Source organism: Nelusetta ayraudi, unplaced genomic scaffold (assembly GCF_046127955.1).
Source record: "Nelusetta ayraudi isolate G7.1 ecotype Tasmania unplaced genomic scaffold, CSIRO-AGI_Nayr_v1 ptg000042l, whole genome shotgun sequence".
Lineage (NCBI taxonomy): Eukaryota > Metazoa > Chordata > Actinopteri > Tetraodontiformes > Monacanthidae > Nelusetta > Nelusetta ayraudi.
Window position 1 is genome coordinate 21,682,893 of NW_027466092.1, and position 16,848 is coordinate 21,699,740.

A 16,848-nucleotide genomic window follows, 5' to 3' on the forward strand; every position below is an offset into this window, starting at 1 on the left:
TGTTTATGATCTTCACGACAGGAGTCATCACATGCTCAAAGCCGATCACTTTTGCACATAAGGCCTGCTGGTGGATGATGCAGCGGTAATGCAGGAAGTTTGACTCTGTGTCACCTTTAGAGTGAGCCATGAATCCTGTGTGTCAGCCGATCATAGCAGGAGCCCCGTCTGTAGTCACTGATACCAGCTTTTCCAGCAGCACCTTTTTCTCAACCAAAAACTCCTTCACCGCCTTACAGATGTCAACTCCTCTTGTAGTTGTCTTTAGAGGCAGTAGTGTCAAAAGTTCTTCTTTTGTGAAGAAATTATCAAAAATTGTCAAAAAACAAAACCAAAACAGAAATCATCAAACACTCCTGATAAAGACCATCAGCTGCGCCGTACTGCTGCTGTCCACCGACTCGACACACTGGATGCTAAACCACCTGTACCTCGCTAGATCACGGTCCAGCTGGCCGGCCAAGTTCCCGGACATCGGCGGCACTCTTCCTACCACTGTAGTTGCCCCCAGTTGAACATCGGAGAGAGTGGAGATTACATCGGTTCCATGTATCATATGTGAGTAGTTAGCATGGTAGTTTGTGTGACACTTTGTGAAATGTCTCTCCACATTGTGTCGCTTTGCCATCGCCATAGTCGCCCCACAAATGAGACGCACTCATTTGCGGGTTTTTTTTTTTCTTTCACTTTGGAAAAAAAAAAAAAAAAATTCTACCTTTCATTCATCGTGAAAATTATATGTTTTCTTTAAATATGTAATTTCCATTTTAAGTGAAAGTGTGATTTAAACAAGAATAGCGACCAAAAAAAAAAATAGTAATAATAATTGATGCAGCCCACTGGTTAGTGGTGCTATTTGAGCTATTTTTAGAACAGGCCGGCGGGCGAATCATGTGGTCCTTGCGGGTGAGCTGGTGCCCGCGCACAATGTTGGTGACCTCTGACCTAGAGTGACACTCTCTAAACAGAGGGGGAGGACTCCGACACCATCTCTCAACCACATACAATGCAGCCTTGAGGATTGTCCCCAGAAGATTCAACCACTATTCACACCTTTCCTCAAGGGTGTCAGGTGTTGGTGGACTCAAATGCATGACAACCACTGATGCAGTTTAAGATGTTTATTGAAGCGGGGAGGTCGGGCCGTCCAGGGTCGAGAACCAGTGCAAGCGGTGGGAGAGGCAGACGGGATCGGCTTCGGGGACGGGCGGAGGTCGATAACAGCCAAAGGATCCAGACGGGGCAGACGAGGGACGTAGTCAGAGCCGAGCAGGGTCGTTACTGGGGAATCGGTCCGAGGACGAGGCGGAGGCAGGGTCGAAGACGGGCTGTTGTCAACCGGGGAACGAAGGAGCACAACAAGGAGACAGGCACTGGATTACTGACGCAAGGCAAAACAGATAATCTGGCAACGGGGGAACATGGGAGACTGGTTAATAAAGGCAGTGCAGATCACAGGCAAAGATTGTTGGCTATCAAGATCACAGGCGCAGACTGTTAGCTTGGAGAGCGTGACAAAGGGAGTCTAACGCACGGTTCACACCGGACGCTGAAGCGCCGTAAAGCAAAGGCCGCTTCCTTCCGGCGCCCGTGTTTACCAGTGGTGTCGTTCACACCAGACGTAAAGTGGCGCTTGGCTCCGCTTGTTGCTCGCGCCATGCATTTGTCATTTCGGTGTTTGCTCTATTTTGTGGGCAAGCCACAAGCAATCCGCGTCAATTGGACAGGAAGTCACTCAAAGAAAAACAAGAAAATCCGGTTAATTTTCAAAATAAAGACATTTCAAAATAAAATACAGCAAATGATATGAAGTTATCGTTAAGTTGATTTATAAATTGTCTCAAAAAAAGATCATTTGTTGACCTACTTGTAGTTTTCTTCAAAACATAAGAATTTTTGTTCAGCCTCAAAATGGAAAAATTTATTGCAGCCAGTTACCTAGAATTGTTGTGTTTTCAGAGTGATATTTTTTTACGGTTTGGCAGGGCAGAAGAAGGAGGCACACTAAGTGGGTCATCAGATTAACGACTATCATGAGGCTTACTCTAAACTGAATCAACACCTCATTGATAATCAACACCGTTTGTTGAGAAATCAGCACCTTGCTAGGTACCATCAGCCTTTGCCCCACCCACACTTCCTGGTGGTTAAATACCTGAGACTCTCCGACCCCTTTTCAGAAGCCTTTTGAATGAGAGGCGAAACGTCTTCAAGATCACATGAACATGTCCAGTTGCCCTAACTTAACCCTTCAACCTTGAGATGACCTGAATGACTGAGAACCTTCACAGACACCTCGTAAAGAGCCTTTATGAACTGAGAGTCTGAAAATTAAATGAAAAATGATTATAGTATCGTAGTAGTAGTAGTAGTAGTAGTAGAACAAAAGGGTTCAGACCAGAGTGTGGATAGAGGACATGGCGAAGATAAAAGTTCTGTGCCTTTTGTTAACGTGTAATTTAATTGGTATAATGATCATTTCAAAAAAAAAAAAATATATATATATATATCTTAATTTCAGATGCACAGCAACCTTGTCTGGGAAAGATGATATGACGCCCTTTTGAATATACAACCTAAGGACTTGGCATCACAGACAAGGAGGAACATAAAACTCTTGAACTAAGCACATATGACCCTGGGGACTCTCTGTCGTGGTCTCATTATATGCCATATCAATCTGGGTTTTGGAACATAGAACCTTTCATTATCATATCATAATCTGGTCATTTGTGGGCCATAGGGGCCATTGGAACATTTCAAGAACACAGAAATTTTGGAATTCGGGGACATAGAAACTCTTTGTGATGTACTAATGCACCGTGTTTATCATGGGGAACATGGGAGCCTTGGGAACCATAGAGCTGTACCAGCTATGTCATGTATTCATCGCTGTGATTGGATGTTATGTTGTTGTTATGTTGATTGGATGTTAAGAATAACTATATAATGATAAACAAACACAAGCCAAGAAGACACATTCAATCTTTTAGTGTATTAGGAAAAAATAATTAAGAACAAGAACAAGAACAAGAACAAGAACAAGAACAAGAACAAGAAGAGCTCGTTGACTCTCCAGCCCGCCAGGTGGCAGTCGGTGAGCAGTGAGGCTGACAATGAACCAAAAGAAGACTTTGTCGCTTTATTTAAAACGTCATCTTCCGACGTTAGAGAATCGACTAAGCCCTCTCAAAGAAAAATATTAGCCAAGATGTTGAAAAAGAAGTCCAGTAGCACTGAAAAGAAAAGGAAACATTCTCAGCTAGAAGAGCGATGCGACGCACATAAGCGTCGAAGTGCGGAGTCCAGTGTAGAGGTGAGCGTTTAACCGGCGAAGCTAGCTCTATGCTAATGCTATATTTTGCTTGCGGCCAGATGCAGATAACTAGGTCTGCTACGTTGAAGTTCACAAGAGAAACTTCACTGGTGTCCGGTTGATGGAGACATATTTAGGATAAACTTCTATATACGTCCGTGATTTAAATACAACTGTCTAATATTTTGTTTCAGATTCCTCGGCTTTTTGCTGTTTTCACCGGATCACCGGACCAGAATCTGTTTACCAGATTTTACGTGAACACGCATTTCAATTTAAATGTTATTTTGCATAGTTTTACTTTCTATTTTTGAAAAGTAATACTTTTTTCCGAGTTGAATAAAATCTCTCTTAAATAAGTTAACATGCGGTTGGTAAAATAAGGGTATACGTGCACTACAAGATCCGGTGTGAGTTTATTTTATTTTATTTTATTTATTAATCTCTTGTAACGACTAACATTGTTTTAGGGACAAATTAAATGGATATCTTTTATGTATTAACGTTTCTCACTGATGCATTAGACGATCACGAAAATCACGATTTTGTTCAGAAGCACTTCTGGTGTAGGTCCTACGTTTATTTTCAGTGTCCCACTTTCATTTAGCATCAGTATGACAAAATGCTCTGATTCGGTCCTTAAGTACTGGCTGATTTCTCTTTGTATGTCTGATTTTTTAATTTTTTTTAAACCATCCCTGAAACATTTTGTCTCTGCTACTGCAGGATTGCAAGGACGACCTGGCTGACCCAGAACTAGACAGGATTGGCAGTGACATTGAGGACGGGGGACTTGACCTCAGCCTGCCGTTTCAGCCAATCATGGCATATGTCAGTGACAAGCAGGAGATGCTGCAGCAGTGCTTCTGCGTACTCGGGGAGAAGAAGCTCAGGAAAATGCTGCCTGATGAACTAAAGGTCAGACCTTTTTTTCGTATATATATATATATATATATATATATATATATAAACATTTATTTAAATAAAAATTCTTCTGTTTTATGCCAAACTATATTTCCTCACTCAGACCAACACAAACCTAAACCGCCCATATGCCCTCACCTCAAGTGTTTAACCAGCACCTCTGATTTTGTGAGCGGTGATTTCTTTGGTGCCACGTGTTGCCATCTAACATAAGCAATGCTATTTTGTAAGAGCACCAGCTTCAGCTATAAAAAGGCAGCAAAGTCCTGAGTAGTAGAGCTTGTGTGGAAAGGTTGGTTATATAGTGTTTGTAAAAAAAAAAAAATCTTGAATGCTAGACTTAAATTCAATATATAGTAAGTATATAGTAATGTTTAAAAGAAACATGGTTGTGGCTCCACAAAGTGCTTTAAGAAATGAGTTGATGAGTAGAAAGAGATATTTGAGTTGATGAGGCTTGAGAGGTTATTTTAGTGCCCTCTTGTGACATCTCTTTTAAACACGTGGTTTGCAGGGTTGCAGTTTGGAAGAAATAAAAATGTTATGCTGGGAACAGCTTGGGGCAATCTCAGAGAAGAATCTCACTCAGATATTGGCAGGTAAGATTGAAAGCCAAAGATGGAACTTTCTCACAAGCAGGAGTGTGAAACAGCAGATTGAGTCACCAAATGCCTGTGTATGTCTTTGTGTGTAGGGGAAGAAGTGACATCTGAAAGTTTGAATGGAGACAAAGAACCCGCCCTGGATAGCCAGTAAGAGAGGATTTTGTCCAGAGGATTTTTATTTAATGGATGCAGAGAACTGCCTTTCCATTTCTTTCTGTTCATCTCATTTTCTCCCCTGAAGGCAAGATAATAATGTGGACTCCACATCTTGCCTCAAAGAAAACGCTAAAACTGAGGACTCCAAGCAAGGTAATTAATACTTAATGTGCACTGAGGATCTCCCACAGACACCTAATAAAAGGCTGTGCTGTGAAAAGCCCCACTCTATGTCTGAAACGTCCCTGTGTAATTTTGTTCACAGAGGGTGGCGGCTCAGGCGAGGAGAGTGACGTTTTGAGCATAAACGCGGACGCTGATGACAGCGACATTGAGGGACCCAAAGAGGAGCCGATTGTCAAAGCTTCCGACGCCGCAGTGGCAAAAGCAGCCGAAAACAGCGGCGGGGCAAGCGCCAAACCTGCGGAGGCAAAGAAAGACGTCCAAAGTGACATAGACAAAAGTGTGAGCGAGATTTTAGCTTTTTCATCCGGGACCGAGAATGTTGAGAAATCGCCTGCACGGGACACAAATGTTACCGCACCCATGGCGGCGGCAGAATCAGCTCAGAGTCCGTCAGCCATGTGCCAACCTTCCATCAGACAGCTGGAGCTCCTGGAGCTGGAGATGAGGGCGAGGGCCATCAAGGCCCTGATGAAAGCCAACAATGCAAAGAAGCCAGGTTGATCCAAAAGTGTCAAACATCTTCATGTATTGTTACACAGATGCACATTTAGCCATTTAAAGCTTTCTTTGTTAAAATTATTTATTTCATGTATTTTTTTTTCTTTTCAAGTCGCTCATTATTCTTGCTCCATATTGGAATGATTTATTAAAAGAAAAGGGTACAAAATAGTCAAAATCCAGTCTTGTTGAATTGTGTCATATTGCCACGTGTCAAGGCGTTTTTCTGTTTTTGGTCACTAGATGGCAGTGTCTAAACAGCAAACCTTTATCTCTTACCTTAACGTTTGCCAATACAAGAGGCGATCTGGTCGTATTCTCACAGGACAGTTTGGTCCTGGTTCACCCCGTCAGTATAGACAGGTTCCGGGCTAACTCCGCCAACTCCCTGGTAACGTCACTTCCCCCTAATTACGGACACCGATGTGGATTCCAAATGCAATTATGAATGATACACACACACACACAAAAAAAAAACAATAAAATGAGCGACCATTTTTGGGTGGTGAATGATATTCTTTATTATTTTTTCAACCTTTTCAACTCATTTGAATTCAACATTATTGGCTAACAGAAATACTCAACAGAAGATGGCCTACTGCGCAATATGATGTCAGCTAATCGATGGCATGTGTGTAATGAAAGCCACTGTAAGCAATGGTCTAACTCAGTGGTCACCAACTCACCTGATTTTAATTATTCGTTATTGTTGTTAAGCAGCTGAAGCTTGTCAAGGGCTTGCTAAAGAGTTAAAAATGGATGGAAAAGCATCAATAAGTGTTTTTTTTTTAATGTGATGAAGTAAAGGGAACATCTCCACTGACATACATCCCTGTTTCAGTTGTTGAACTTGTTAACAGTCATATTTGTGTCATTAAAATGACGGATTTTGCGCCAGCCACAAACGTCTCTGTTCTTCCTAATTTTTTTGGAACTCCTCTCCCTAATTTGTGATGAATTTCGGCGGGGAAAAGTATTTCAGATGTTTTTCTCGGTCTGAGTGGTTATTGCAGCCAAAACGGCAATAATTGACAATTTTGTGCGATAATAATCTGGTTGTGTTCCTCCAGACACAGTCAAGTTGCAGTGTGAGTATCTCCAAGATGGCGACTTCTGGTTCCGGTTTCTTGCATCTTGCATTCAAGAAGTTCGACGAGGGATTCAAGTCAAGAGGCTCACTTCATGGAGCTGGCTGATTGGACGAGATGCAGCGGGGTTGCAGAGCGCAGGGGAGATGCGGAGATGGTGCTGATTGACAGCGGGGGGTGACGCCACTAAACTACCTTAAAGGTCCTTAAGGTCCGGGCAAAAGGCGAAGCGACACGAATAAGCGTTGCAAAAAGGAAAATGTTTCGCCAGCGATTTCTTTCCACACACACCAAGCTCGACGCGAATATGCGTCTAAAATTCACTTAGCGACTGTCGCTCGGAAGGATAAACAATGCAGTCGACTACATCCTCAAGTGATGATGTCCTGGTGATGGTTGAATCAAAAAAGAAAAAGACTAGAAGTATTTGGGTTCACCTAATATTGTTCTTGAGAGAGGTGTTGCAGCCGTTCAATCAATCAATCGATCAATCAACTTTTATTTATACAGCGCTAAATCACATCCAAAAACGTCTCAAAGCTCTTTGTACAATGAGAGAAAAGTCAACCAACTGGGCCCCCAGAGCAAGCAAAGTGCGACAGCGGCCAGGAAAACCTCCCCTGTGGGAAGAAACCTAGAGCAGATCCAGACTCCAGAGGGCCGTCATCTGCCTATGACCAGTTGGGGTGAGAAGGAAATACAAAAAATGTAGAGAGAGAGAGAGTGAGAGAGACAGAGAGAGAGAGACAGAAGTAGCCAGAGTGGCAGACAGACCAGAGTGAGTTGCAGGGTTAAAGCTCTCACAATAAACAGTAGATGCAGATATATAAGAATGAATAATTAAAATATGTATATAAGTGGATGTTTTTGTGTCATATACATCAAAACATTCTAGAATCTATATAGGCCCAAATGTTGAGTGGTGGGGTGGTACAACTGTGTTTGCTGTCCGTTAAATTAATGACTTTCTTATGCCGACTACCTTAGCTTATAGTGGACATGTGTTTTGTGCTTATTATATTGCTAAAATTATTATACTATATTATTAATATTTGTTTTTTGTGTCTTGAGAGGGTGTGTCCTGTGCGTCAGGTGGATATATAGGTCAGGTGAATATGCAGCGGTGCAGGTGGATATGGGGCGCCGTTTGTAAAGTTTGTCATGCTTAAAATAACAGCAACATTTTGTCACATTTAGCTTCAAATCGTGTTTTTATAAAGTTGTGTGCATTTTTGAAAGTCACTTTTTTTGTTTTAGCACATTTAACTCTTTAAATCTAAATCTAAATGTTAAATGTTAAATGTAAATAGAAACGTTAAATCTAAATCTAAACGTTACACCTAAATGTTTTAGGTGCAACTAAACATTTAGATAATACACAAATTCAAGCTGCCAGCAACCGGAAGTACCACAATAAAAGGGCGAGGATGTTGAACTCTGTTTTTAGTGTCAAATAACGAATAAACAACTATCTTTTCGGGGGGAAACTGCCTCTTGGAAATAGATCGGTGGTTTTGAATACCCAAAAATAACAAACCCATTTGGAGATACTACATATTACGAGTACCTTGAGTGTTTAGTGTTTTGTGCGGGACTTGCGCAGCAGAGCTTGCTGTCTCTCGACACTCTCTCTCGACCTGTAGCCCCTACAACCAGCCACAAGGGTGTGGCTCATGAACCTGCGCCTGCCTCCATAATACGGGGCGCCGTTTGTAAAGTTTTTCATTCTTTAAATCACAGCAACATTTGTTTAGAATAGCCGCCAAAACGGCTCTGCCGTTAATTGTTTTCTGCCAGCGCCGAGTCGGACATGTTTGCAGTGTATGCATGACCACGGCTGTGGAGGCTGTCGAGAGACAGGAAGCTCTGCTGCGCAAGTCCCGCACAAAACTAAGTGACACTTAACACTCAAGGTACTCGTAAAATATAGTATCTCCAAACGGGTTTGTTATTTTTGGGTACTTAAAACCACCAATATATGTCCAAGAGGCAGTTTCCCCCCGAAAAGATAGTTGTTTATTCGTTATTTGACACTGTTATTTGACACTGTGCCACATTGTCAAGCTTTTATTGTGGTACTTCCGGTTGCCGGCAGCTTGAATTTGCATACTAGCTAAATGTTTAGTTTCACCGAAACATTTAGGTGTAACGTTTAGATTTAACATTTAGGTTTAGATTGAACATTTAGAATTAGATTTAACGTTTCTATTTAGATTTAACGTTTCTATTTAACATTTATATTTAAGGAGTTAAATGTGCTTAAAAAAAAAAAAAAAAAAAAAAAGTGACTTGAAAAAACGCACACAACTTTTAAAAACACGATTTGAAGCTAAATGTGACAAAAATGTTGCTGTTATTTTAAGCATGACAAACTTTACAAACGGTGCCCCATAGGTGGAAGATGAAGAAGACACAGCGGTTATAAACCGTTTTTTGAGCACGTTATTTAAGTTCCTGTTGCCATAAAATATTTTTTTTGTTTTCCTTTGGATGTTTTTATCATTTAGAAAGCTTTTCGGAACAGATTTAAACCAAAGAATAAAATATATATATATAAATATTTTGGTGACCGAGAAGTTTTGTTTTACGTGCGTAAAACGAAACACCGCTTTCTACACCTCGGCTTAAACATACACACACACACACACACACACACACACACACACACACACACACACACACACACACACAAACAACAACGCCGTAATAGGAGATAGCTGAGTTCAACACGACCATCCAGAAACCTAAATTTGACCCAGTGAAATTGGCCAGTACTTCAGAATGTCCGTCGGACAATTTGGAGGACTGCTCCGTCAACTGGCTCGGTGTTTGCAGAGGGAGAGAACGTTGTCGACGTGTTGATGTGACGTCATCGACCATCCAACATAATTTTTGATTGGTTAGAAGTCCAGTATCCACCTTGCTGCATCCACCTCAATACCTCCGGGAAACAGCAGGTTTGCCTGAAGTTTACTGTGCCCGGATATTTCCAGATACACCCCTTTTCATGCAGTGTCGCCTGCGAAAAATTCGACACAGGAGCGAAAAAATAACTGTCACTTTTTCGCTCCCGGTGGTGTTGTACATCCCCACCTAAACAGCCAGGACATCTTTTCTGTGCAAGCTGCGACCACTGGAGGAGCCACCGTCGTCTTTAGGAGAAGTAAAAACATTCTCAGGTGCAGAGACGGTACAAACTTTAATATACGTGTACAACAGACTTTATTACTTGAACACTGTGAATGACTAATGTGTGGATGACCAGTGTAATGGGTGTTATGACATAAAAACGTGGCATGAAATCCTCGGCGACTGTAATCAGGTTGATATTCAAAGGCCACCAAGTGTGGTTGTTGGACTGAATTTCAAAGGAAAACTAGACAAATCTGTCTTGCACTGTGATGTATGCAGTACAGGGAAGTTTGTACAGACTAGGGATTTTTGTTGAGTATGACAAAATTAGCCCAGCCTATTTAGTTTGCTTTTCCAGCAGCGGCAAAGTGCAGAAACACAGGCTAGGAAAGCGTGTGACCCCAACTGCTGCAGAGCAAGAGACACAGACAGAAATGCCTGCTGATGAGGATTTTAAGATGCTGAGGCAGGTTAACCAGACAGACAGACAGACTCTCCCTCTCTTACCGACCGGATAGATACAGGAGCAGAAGCCGGTCCCTCCAGTTAGGCTTTAGGAGGACCAGGCACAACCAATTAAACAGGAGACCAGACATTATCCCTCGAGAGTGAGGAGGAGACCCGGCTATATTGGTGAATATGTGACTGAGACAAATGATGACCAGTTAACAGTGTCAGCAGTGAGTGACTAAAATGCACGACAACCATTGATGGCTGTTCAAACAGTTTAAGAGGAGCTTGGGTGGTCAGACAGTCCAGGGTGGAAACCAGAGCAGGTGGTGACGGAGGCAGGCAGGATCGGTGTCGGGGACAGGCGAGGGTCGATACCGGTGACGACGTCCACGGAGGCTGAGCGGGAGACGCAGTCAGGGCAATCCAGGGTCTTGATCGAGGAATCCATCCAAGGGCAAGGCAAAGGCAGGGTCGAGAACGGTCCGGGTCCAAAACCAACCCTAGCAGACGGATTAGAATTTGAATTTTTCCAAGACTCTCCACAGGTACCTCCAAGCGATCAAACGCTTTCTCCGCATAAAGAAGCAGGAGTCCACAGAGCAAACCTATCTTTTTAGCATCAGCGATGCTTTTTAAAATCTCAATGCTCATAATATATAAAGTGTAAGCCTTTCCTACATACATATTCCCTCGTATGCAAAATGTTTTTATGTCGATAGAAAATAAATAGTCGTTCAGTTTAACCTGTTTAACCCGGAGCTTAAATTATGGTCAATGCTGTTTGTGTTTCTTTGCAGAAATCCCACGATTCTGAAAATTATTTTAGCGATTGTGAGCATAGTTTAAACAATACAGACACTGAACAAAACAAAACAGAAATAACAAAAAAAATAAAAAAAATAAAAAAATAAAAAAATCAAGATTCCTTCCTTGAAGGAAACTTCTTCCTCTAAAAGCCTCTACACTAGCCGCCAGTTTACCGCGTAAACTGCTTGTCAAGTGCTAACGTGATACCACTTTGAGGAGAAATAATTCAGTGCTGGGGCCTGGTGGGTACTTGCATGTTAAAAGGGTTGTTTGATGTGATGATGGTGAAGGCCAAAAGCAGCGTTTTCCACGCATTTCTAGACAGGTCTGCGGGCTGGCTGATGATTCCAAGAGGGAATGGTCCACTTCAGAGTGAAAAAGAAGCGAGATTCAACAATTGTCAAGTGGCCGAGGTTCGTGTGACAGTGGACTAATTTCCCAGTGTCATTTTAGCGCCATTGGAGTTATTTGGCATGAGTTTATACATTGCCCCCATGGATTTGACTTTTTATTATTATTGTTTTTTTGAACACTGAAGGAAGCTGTGTTGATTTTAGTTTGTATTTGCAAAATGGGCAGACCAACGAGGTTGTGTTTAAAAATGTGCTTTAAAATATGTATTTACATATATATATATATGTAGAGAGATATTGGATTTTTGAATTGGTTAAAAATGGCATTGAAGAAGAAGAAGAATAGTTTTTAAATGAAGCCCTGGGACTCTCATGGGCACTTGATTGAGGAATGCAAGGGTCCCGGTTGTAACAATATATCCACCATTTTCATTGAAAGACACATTACCTTGTATTGGGGTAGATAGGGATAATTTATGAGATGATAATGAACCATAGAAAAAAAACCTCCTCACTAAGGCTCCTTGGCCAATTTAATGAATCACTATCTTGGGTATGTTTGGGAACCACTGTTTCAGACCACATCTTATGTCATTGGCAAAGTCATTTTTACTCAACACATCACGACTAATGAAAGTAAAGATCCTAAATTAGACAGGCTGCCAGTCCGTTATGAAGCTGTTAATGTCACACCACAGTTCTGCAGAAAATTCATATATAAATGTTGTTGTGACTACTTCCAAAAGGACACATCCTGTTTGCATTAAGTTGCTTACAAACTCCCTCCGTGACTTCTCTTGTTTTCTCTGCAGCAAGAAATTAAATTGAACTAACAGCTCATGCTGACAGGCAATAAATATCTAAATGAATTGATCCCCCCCTCACAAGCGGTGACTCAGATGTATGTTTCATTTTCCTGAATCTTCACACAGAGTCTTCTCTCTTACAGAATAGAGTTTACTTTGAATTAAGCGCCAACTTCTGTCATCAGGAATAGTTAGAACTGACAATCCTAAACAGATTAAACATATTTAAACCTGATCTTGTAGTTTCCTTCTCTAGTGATGTCTAGTCATGCTGTCTCAGTGTGGGGAACGAGTTCTTCATCTTCAAAAAAATAAAAAACGCCTGTTGTTTCCCCCTCTCATATGAACAGCTCATCTGCTCAATATTCACCTAATTTCTGCTTTAAATACTTGTTTATTCACTGAACCCTCTTGCTTTGGGACTCACGCTCCAAAATCCCCCGAAAGAGACTCCAGCGGTTTAATATTCCACTCCAGTACAGCATCTGCATTTTGAGCACATCCCCGGTCATCTGACTTTCAGATTCTGTGGATGCCTTCTCCACATGCCACCACCCACCCCCAACCCCTTTTAACACTGGGGTCTGCATTTAAATGGTGCATTAATACCATCAAACAACTATTTGGATTCCAGAGTGCAGTCTGGCAAGCCAATAAAGCAAAAAAAGAAAAAAAAGCGAAGAAGCTTTTGAAGGATATCAGAGGCATTGGGGCGGAACAGGATGACCTTACACAATCCCGTCAGCATAATCGAATGAAATATCCCAATATTATATCAAAGCCCGACTCCCGCTGTAGCGTCATCAACAAAGCCAATCCTGGGATGTCTTGTGCAGAAACACTGCTCTGAATGTGTTTTACTCATAAAAAGGCATTTTCAGTGTGGCAAAAAAAAATTCTGAGAATCATGTGTGGAAGTGTGAGATGGTCAGAACTCAAAAGCACTTTTAGGCTGCAGAGCACCACACTTCTGGGGACACTGATTCAAGAGAACATTACTTGCATGCTCGTCAAGGGCTAAAAATGTGCCAGCGAGTTGTAAAGGTTGCATATTTGAACCCGTTTCAGTGGAGCAGCCCCACAAAATGAATTCTCCCATAACTATAGAATTCCCCAAAACAGAATATTAATTTCTCCAGTTTTAGCTGTTTTTTATTATTATTATTTTTTTTTTTAGCTAACGCATGGGTCAAAAACAAGTGGTTACAAACCGACACAAGCTGGGTTGAGTTGGCACTAATGTGGGAGAAATTTTACAACCCGTTGTGGCATCACAAAATGTTTTTCTTCCTTTTAGCTTCCACTTTTTGATAAGCAGAGGAAGCAAGACAAGTAAAGAAAGGCATTTTACAATTTCTTGGGAGTTCAATAACAGGATACAGGCACATATATACAGTTAGAAAAACAAGTGTATTTTGCGTAATGTGGCCTGTAAATATTTTGAAGGTGTAGTATTAGAAACAGTTAAAAGAAGTTGATTGAGGACACGTCCTCTGAGAAAGATCCTGAAGAAATAAACATCATTTACAACATTTCAGTTATTTGTTGTTGGTATTAGGAAGAATGTGTTTAATTTTGTTTTTTTGTTTTTTTGTCAATTGAGTATTTCACTCAACTACCTACCAAAACCAAATGAGATTGATTCCCAATGAAGATTAGGATCAAACTCAGTTGACAACTGTCTGTTTGTTGTTGACTCAGTCCATGTTGTTTCCAAAGAACAGAGACGTTCAGTCTGCTGATGCACTTGAGTTGTAACATTGGTTGCATCATTTTTAATGTGCAGGTGCTCCTCGAGCCAACCTGGAGTTCTCAGACAGATGGTTCCTCTTGTTGTTGGATATGGAATCTGACACCTGTGAACACCCCTTGTCTATAGTCCATATGCTCCCCGTGAAAGTGCTCCACATATGCACACGTGCCAATTACTCCAGCCGAAAAAAGAACAGGAAAAAAATAAAATCACCAGATGTGTCTTACCAGAGCTAAAGAGGACATTTGCAACTTTGAACCAGGGGCTCCAAAGCATGAAAAATAGTGGAAACATGAACATTATTTGTATGTTGAAAGAGGTATATGAATTCTGCACACACACACACACACACACAAAGAGAGAGAGAGAGAGAGAGAGAGAGAGAGAGAGAGAGAGAAAGCACTGGCCCAAATTTAATGCTACACTTAATCTAAAAACGAAAGATTTAAAGCTGAATCAAGCTTGAGTCCAACCAAATGATCACAGAATGCAGCATCCCTGCTGGGATGTCCTTTATTTTTATTCGGATGGCTTATTTTCCGCTGAGGCGCAGGAGGAGCGGGCTGAGTAAATTCCTTTTGTCAAAGTTGTGACATGAGTGTCAAACTGCTCGCTGCTATCAGATGGCGAGCAATTGTCCACAGTAGGTAATTGTGGAAAGGACGGTGAAGAGAGTCGTGCATTGCTGGAGTTTGACTATGTCCCCTGCAGGGCTTCATTTGCCTCGCTGCACACTTTCACTGCCCTGCGGCATGCAGCTCTTCAATTAAAAGCCTCAGTTTTTGCATGATTCAACTTCATGAAAGATTTGTTCAGTCTTCACGGCAACAGCGTGAAAACCAGGTTTTGAAAACGCATCTCTTAGTTGAAGGTTTGCGATGACAGGAAGAGTGTTTTGCAGTGCCTGAAGACGAGTATTAAAAGAAAACATCATCGTGTCACCCTGGTTAGTTTTATATTTTTATGCATTTTCTGAGATTTGTTTTCAAATAAACCCTTGTGTTTTTTGTCTTTTCAAAGGCACAGTAGCAGGATTTTAGCCTTTTGAGTCAGACCACTGACCACATCTTCACTCTCTGTTTTAGTGGAAATTACAGCACAATTTTGAATTAATTCAACAATGTTTTTCTTTTAACATTTTCTTTATGCATTTTCTTGTGTCCTTGTTGCCACTGTGAAAACAAGTTTTAATAAATAGTGCAGAGACAAAGCAACCTTCATTTTTTTTTTACATCAACATAGAAAAATAAGTCAGTAAATCAGTGTCACGCCATATCACATCTCTATTTTTTTTTTTCACTTTTTCCGGGGCAGATGAATTGTCTATCTCTGCCCTGTAATGCATCACCCACTAGACGTGCATTTAGTGCAAAAAATTTGAAAAATGTACATGAAGTTGTTAATCTCTTATCTTCGCACGACTGTCTGACATTTCCGTTACAATTCCTGCCTGACTTGCATCACGTGATGCATGATTGAGAGGATTTGTATTTAAAAAGCAGTTAATAAAAATGCGTTTTCTAACAGGTGCAGGAGTCATTTATATACCCAGTTATCCCTGTCTTTATTGTATAAGGTCCTGTATTCTGCCAATGTGCCCAATAGTATTTCTTTTTAATTTAACGATAGAAAAATCAATCAGTCCATTCCTTTGTTTCTAATGTTCACTTAACTTTTCACAATGTCGCCCTTGAAAACCTTGGTGTTCGAAATTTGTGACATCATACAGTTCCAACTGAGAACAAGGCAATCTTGTAGACTAGCAGCTGTGAAATGTAACTTTTAGTGTTCAGTCGTGAGCACATATAGTTACACACATTTTTTTTTTAAAACTCTTACTGAAAACTTGTGCCATCTTGTCAGACAAGACATCAACCCTCCCTGCAGCCAAAAGGCAGAAAGCATCCGTTCATGTTGCCACAGCGCTCGCACACAATTGATCAAGTGTTGAGGTGCACTTGATCTTCTCCAGCTTCACTCCGTTTACACAGCTCTTATTTTAGAATGTGGAGTTTATGTCTTTGCCCTCATACATGTTCATGTTGTGCATTGAATTATTTTAACTGTCTTTCTAGCTATGATAAAATAATACACAATACATACATGAAAATACACAACTAGAGCTGCAAACAGGGATGGACGGGACCTCTAAATTTTCATGACAGACCCCTACTGTTTTAGCTTCCTGCTAAAACAGTAGCAGGAAATGTGATTTAGTTTGCGACCTTTGGGGCAATGCTGAACGTTAATCAACGTTTTCCTGACCCTCCTGCTTTATCCAGACCAACACAAACCAGTCGCTAACAGGCCAGGCAGTAGGGTCGTTGTGCCATTTTCAATTCGGAACGGACTACTGCTTGGCTCAGTTGAAGGTCAGACAGAAAATGATGAGTCACAAAGACAATGATCCATTATGAGTCATCTCGTCCACATGAAAAAGGTCTATCTATCCGTGATTGACAACCTCAGCTCATCCGGGTGCCGTGTGACTAATTGGCCGCGCTACTAATCGTATGTCATAACACAGCAGTCGGCCAGCAACATGTGTGGCTGAGGGTTTGCAGTCCATCCCACTGTCTCTCGGAGGAAAGGAAACATGCGACAGCCAGTGTTACAACAGGCAGCATCCCGCCCTGTTAGTTTATTATTTCAAATATCTGTGGAGTCATCACAGCTACCTTGGATGCTTTATGAAAGCTTTACCATCCTTACGCCAGACTCATTACACAAGCCGTGTGATAAAACACGACTTCATCAAAGCCAGGCAGGCA

At 41.3% G+C, this 16,848-nt stretch overlaps 1 protein-coding gene across 1 annotated transcript; it reads left to right on the forward strand.

Annotated features, from left to right (window-relative positions):
* The first annotated feature begins 3,127 nt into the window (after nucleotides 1-3,127).
* caap1 (caspase activity and apoptosis inhibitor 1) lies at nucleotides 3,128-5,863 on the forward strand. The gene is made up of 6 exons (XM_076035458.1): nucleotides 3,128-3,316; nucleotides 4,043-4,234; nucleotides 4,755-4,839; nucleotides 4,935-4,992; nucleotides 5,087-5,154; nucleotides 5,267-5,863. Exons 1-6 carry the CDS (start codon nucleotides 3,212-3,214, stop codon nucleotides 5,686-5,688), a joined length of 930 nt encoding a protein of 309 aa, XP_075891573.1. The 5' UTR covers nucleotides 3,128-3,211; the 3' UTR covers nucleotides 5,689-5,863.
* The last annotated feature ends 10,985 nt before the right edge of the window (nucleotides 5,864-16,848 follow it).

Coding starts and splice junctions, on each gene's coding strand:
- caap1 (XM_076035458.1), top strand. CDS start 3,212: ATGTTGAAAAAGAAGTCCAGTAGCACTGAAAAGAAAAGGAAACATTCT. Junction 4,993..5,086: donor GAACCCGCCCTGGATAGCCA/GTAAGAGAGGAT, acceptor TCTCCCCTGAAG/GCAAGATAATAATGTGGACT. Junction 5,155..5,266: donor AACTGAGGACTCCAAGCAAG/GTAATTAATACT, acceptor TTTTGTTCACAG/AGGGTGGCGGCTCAGGCGAG.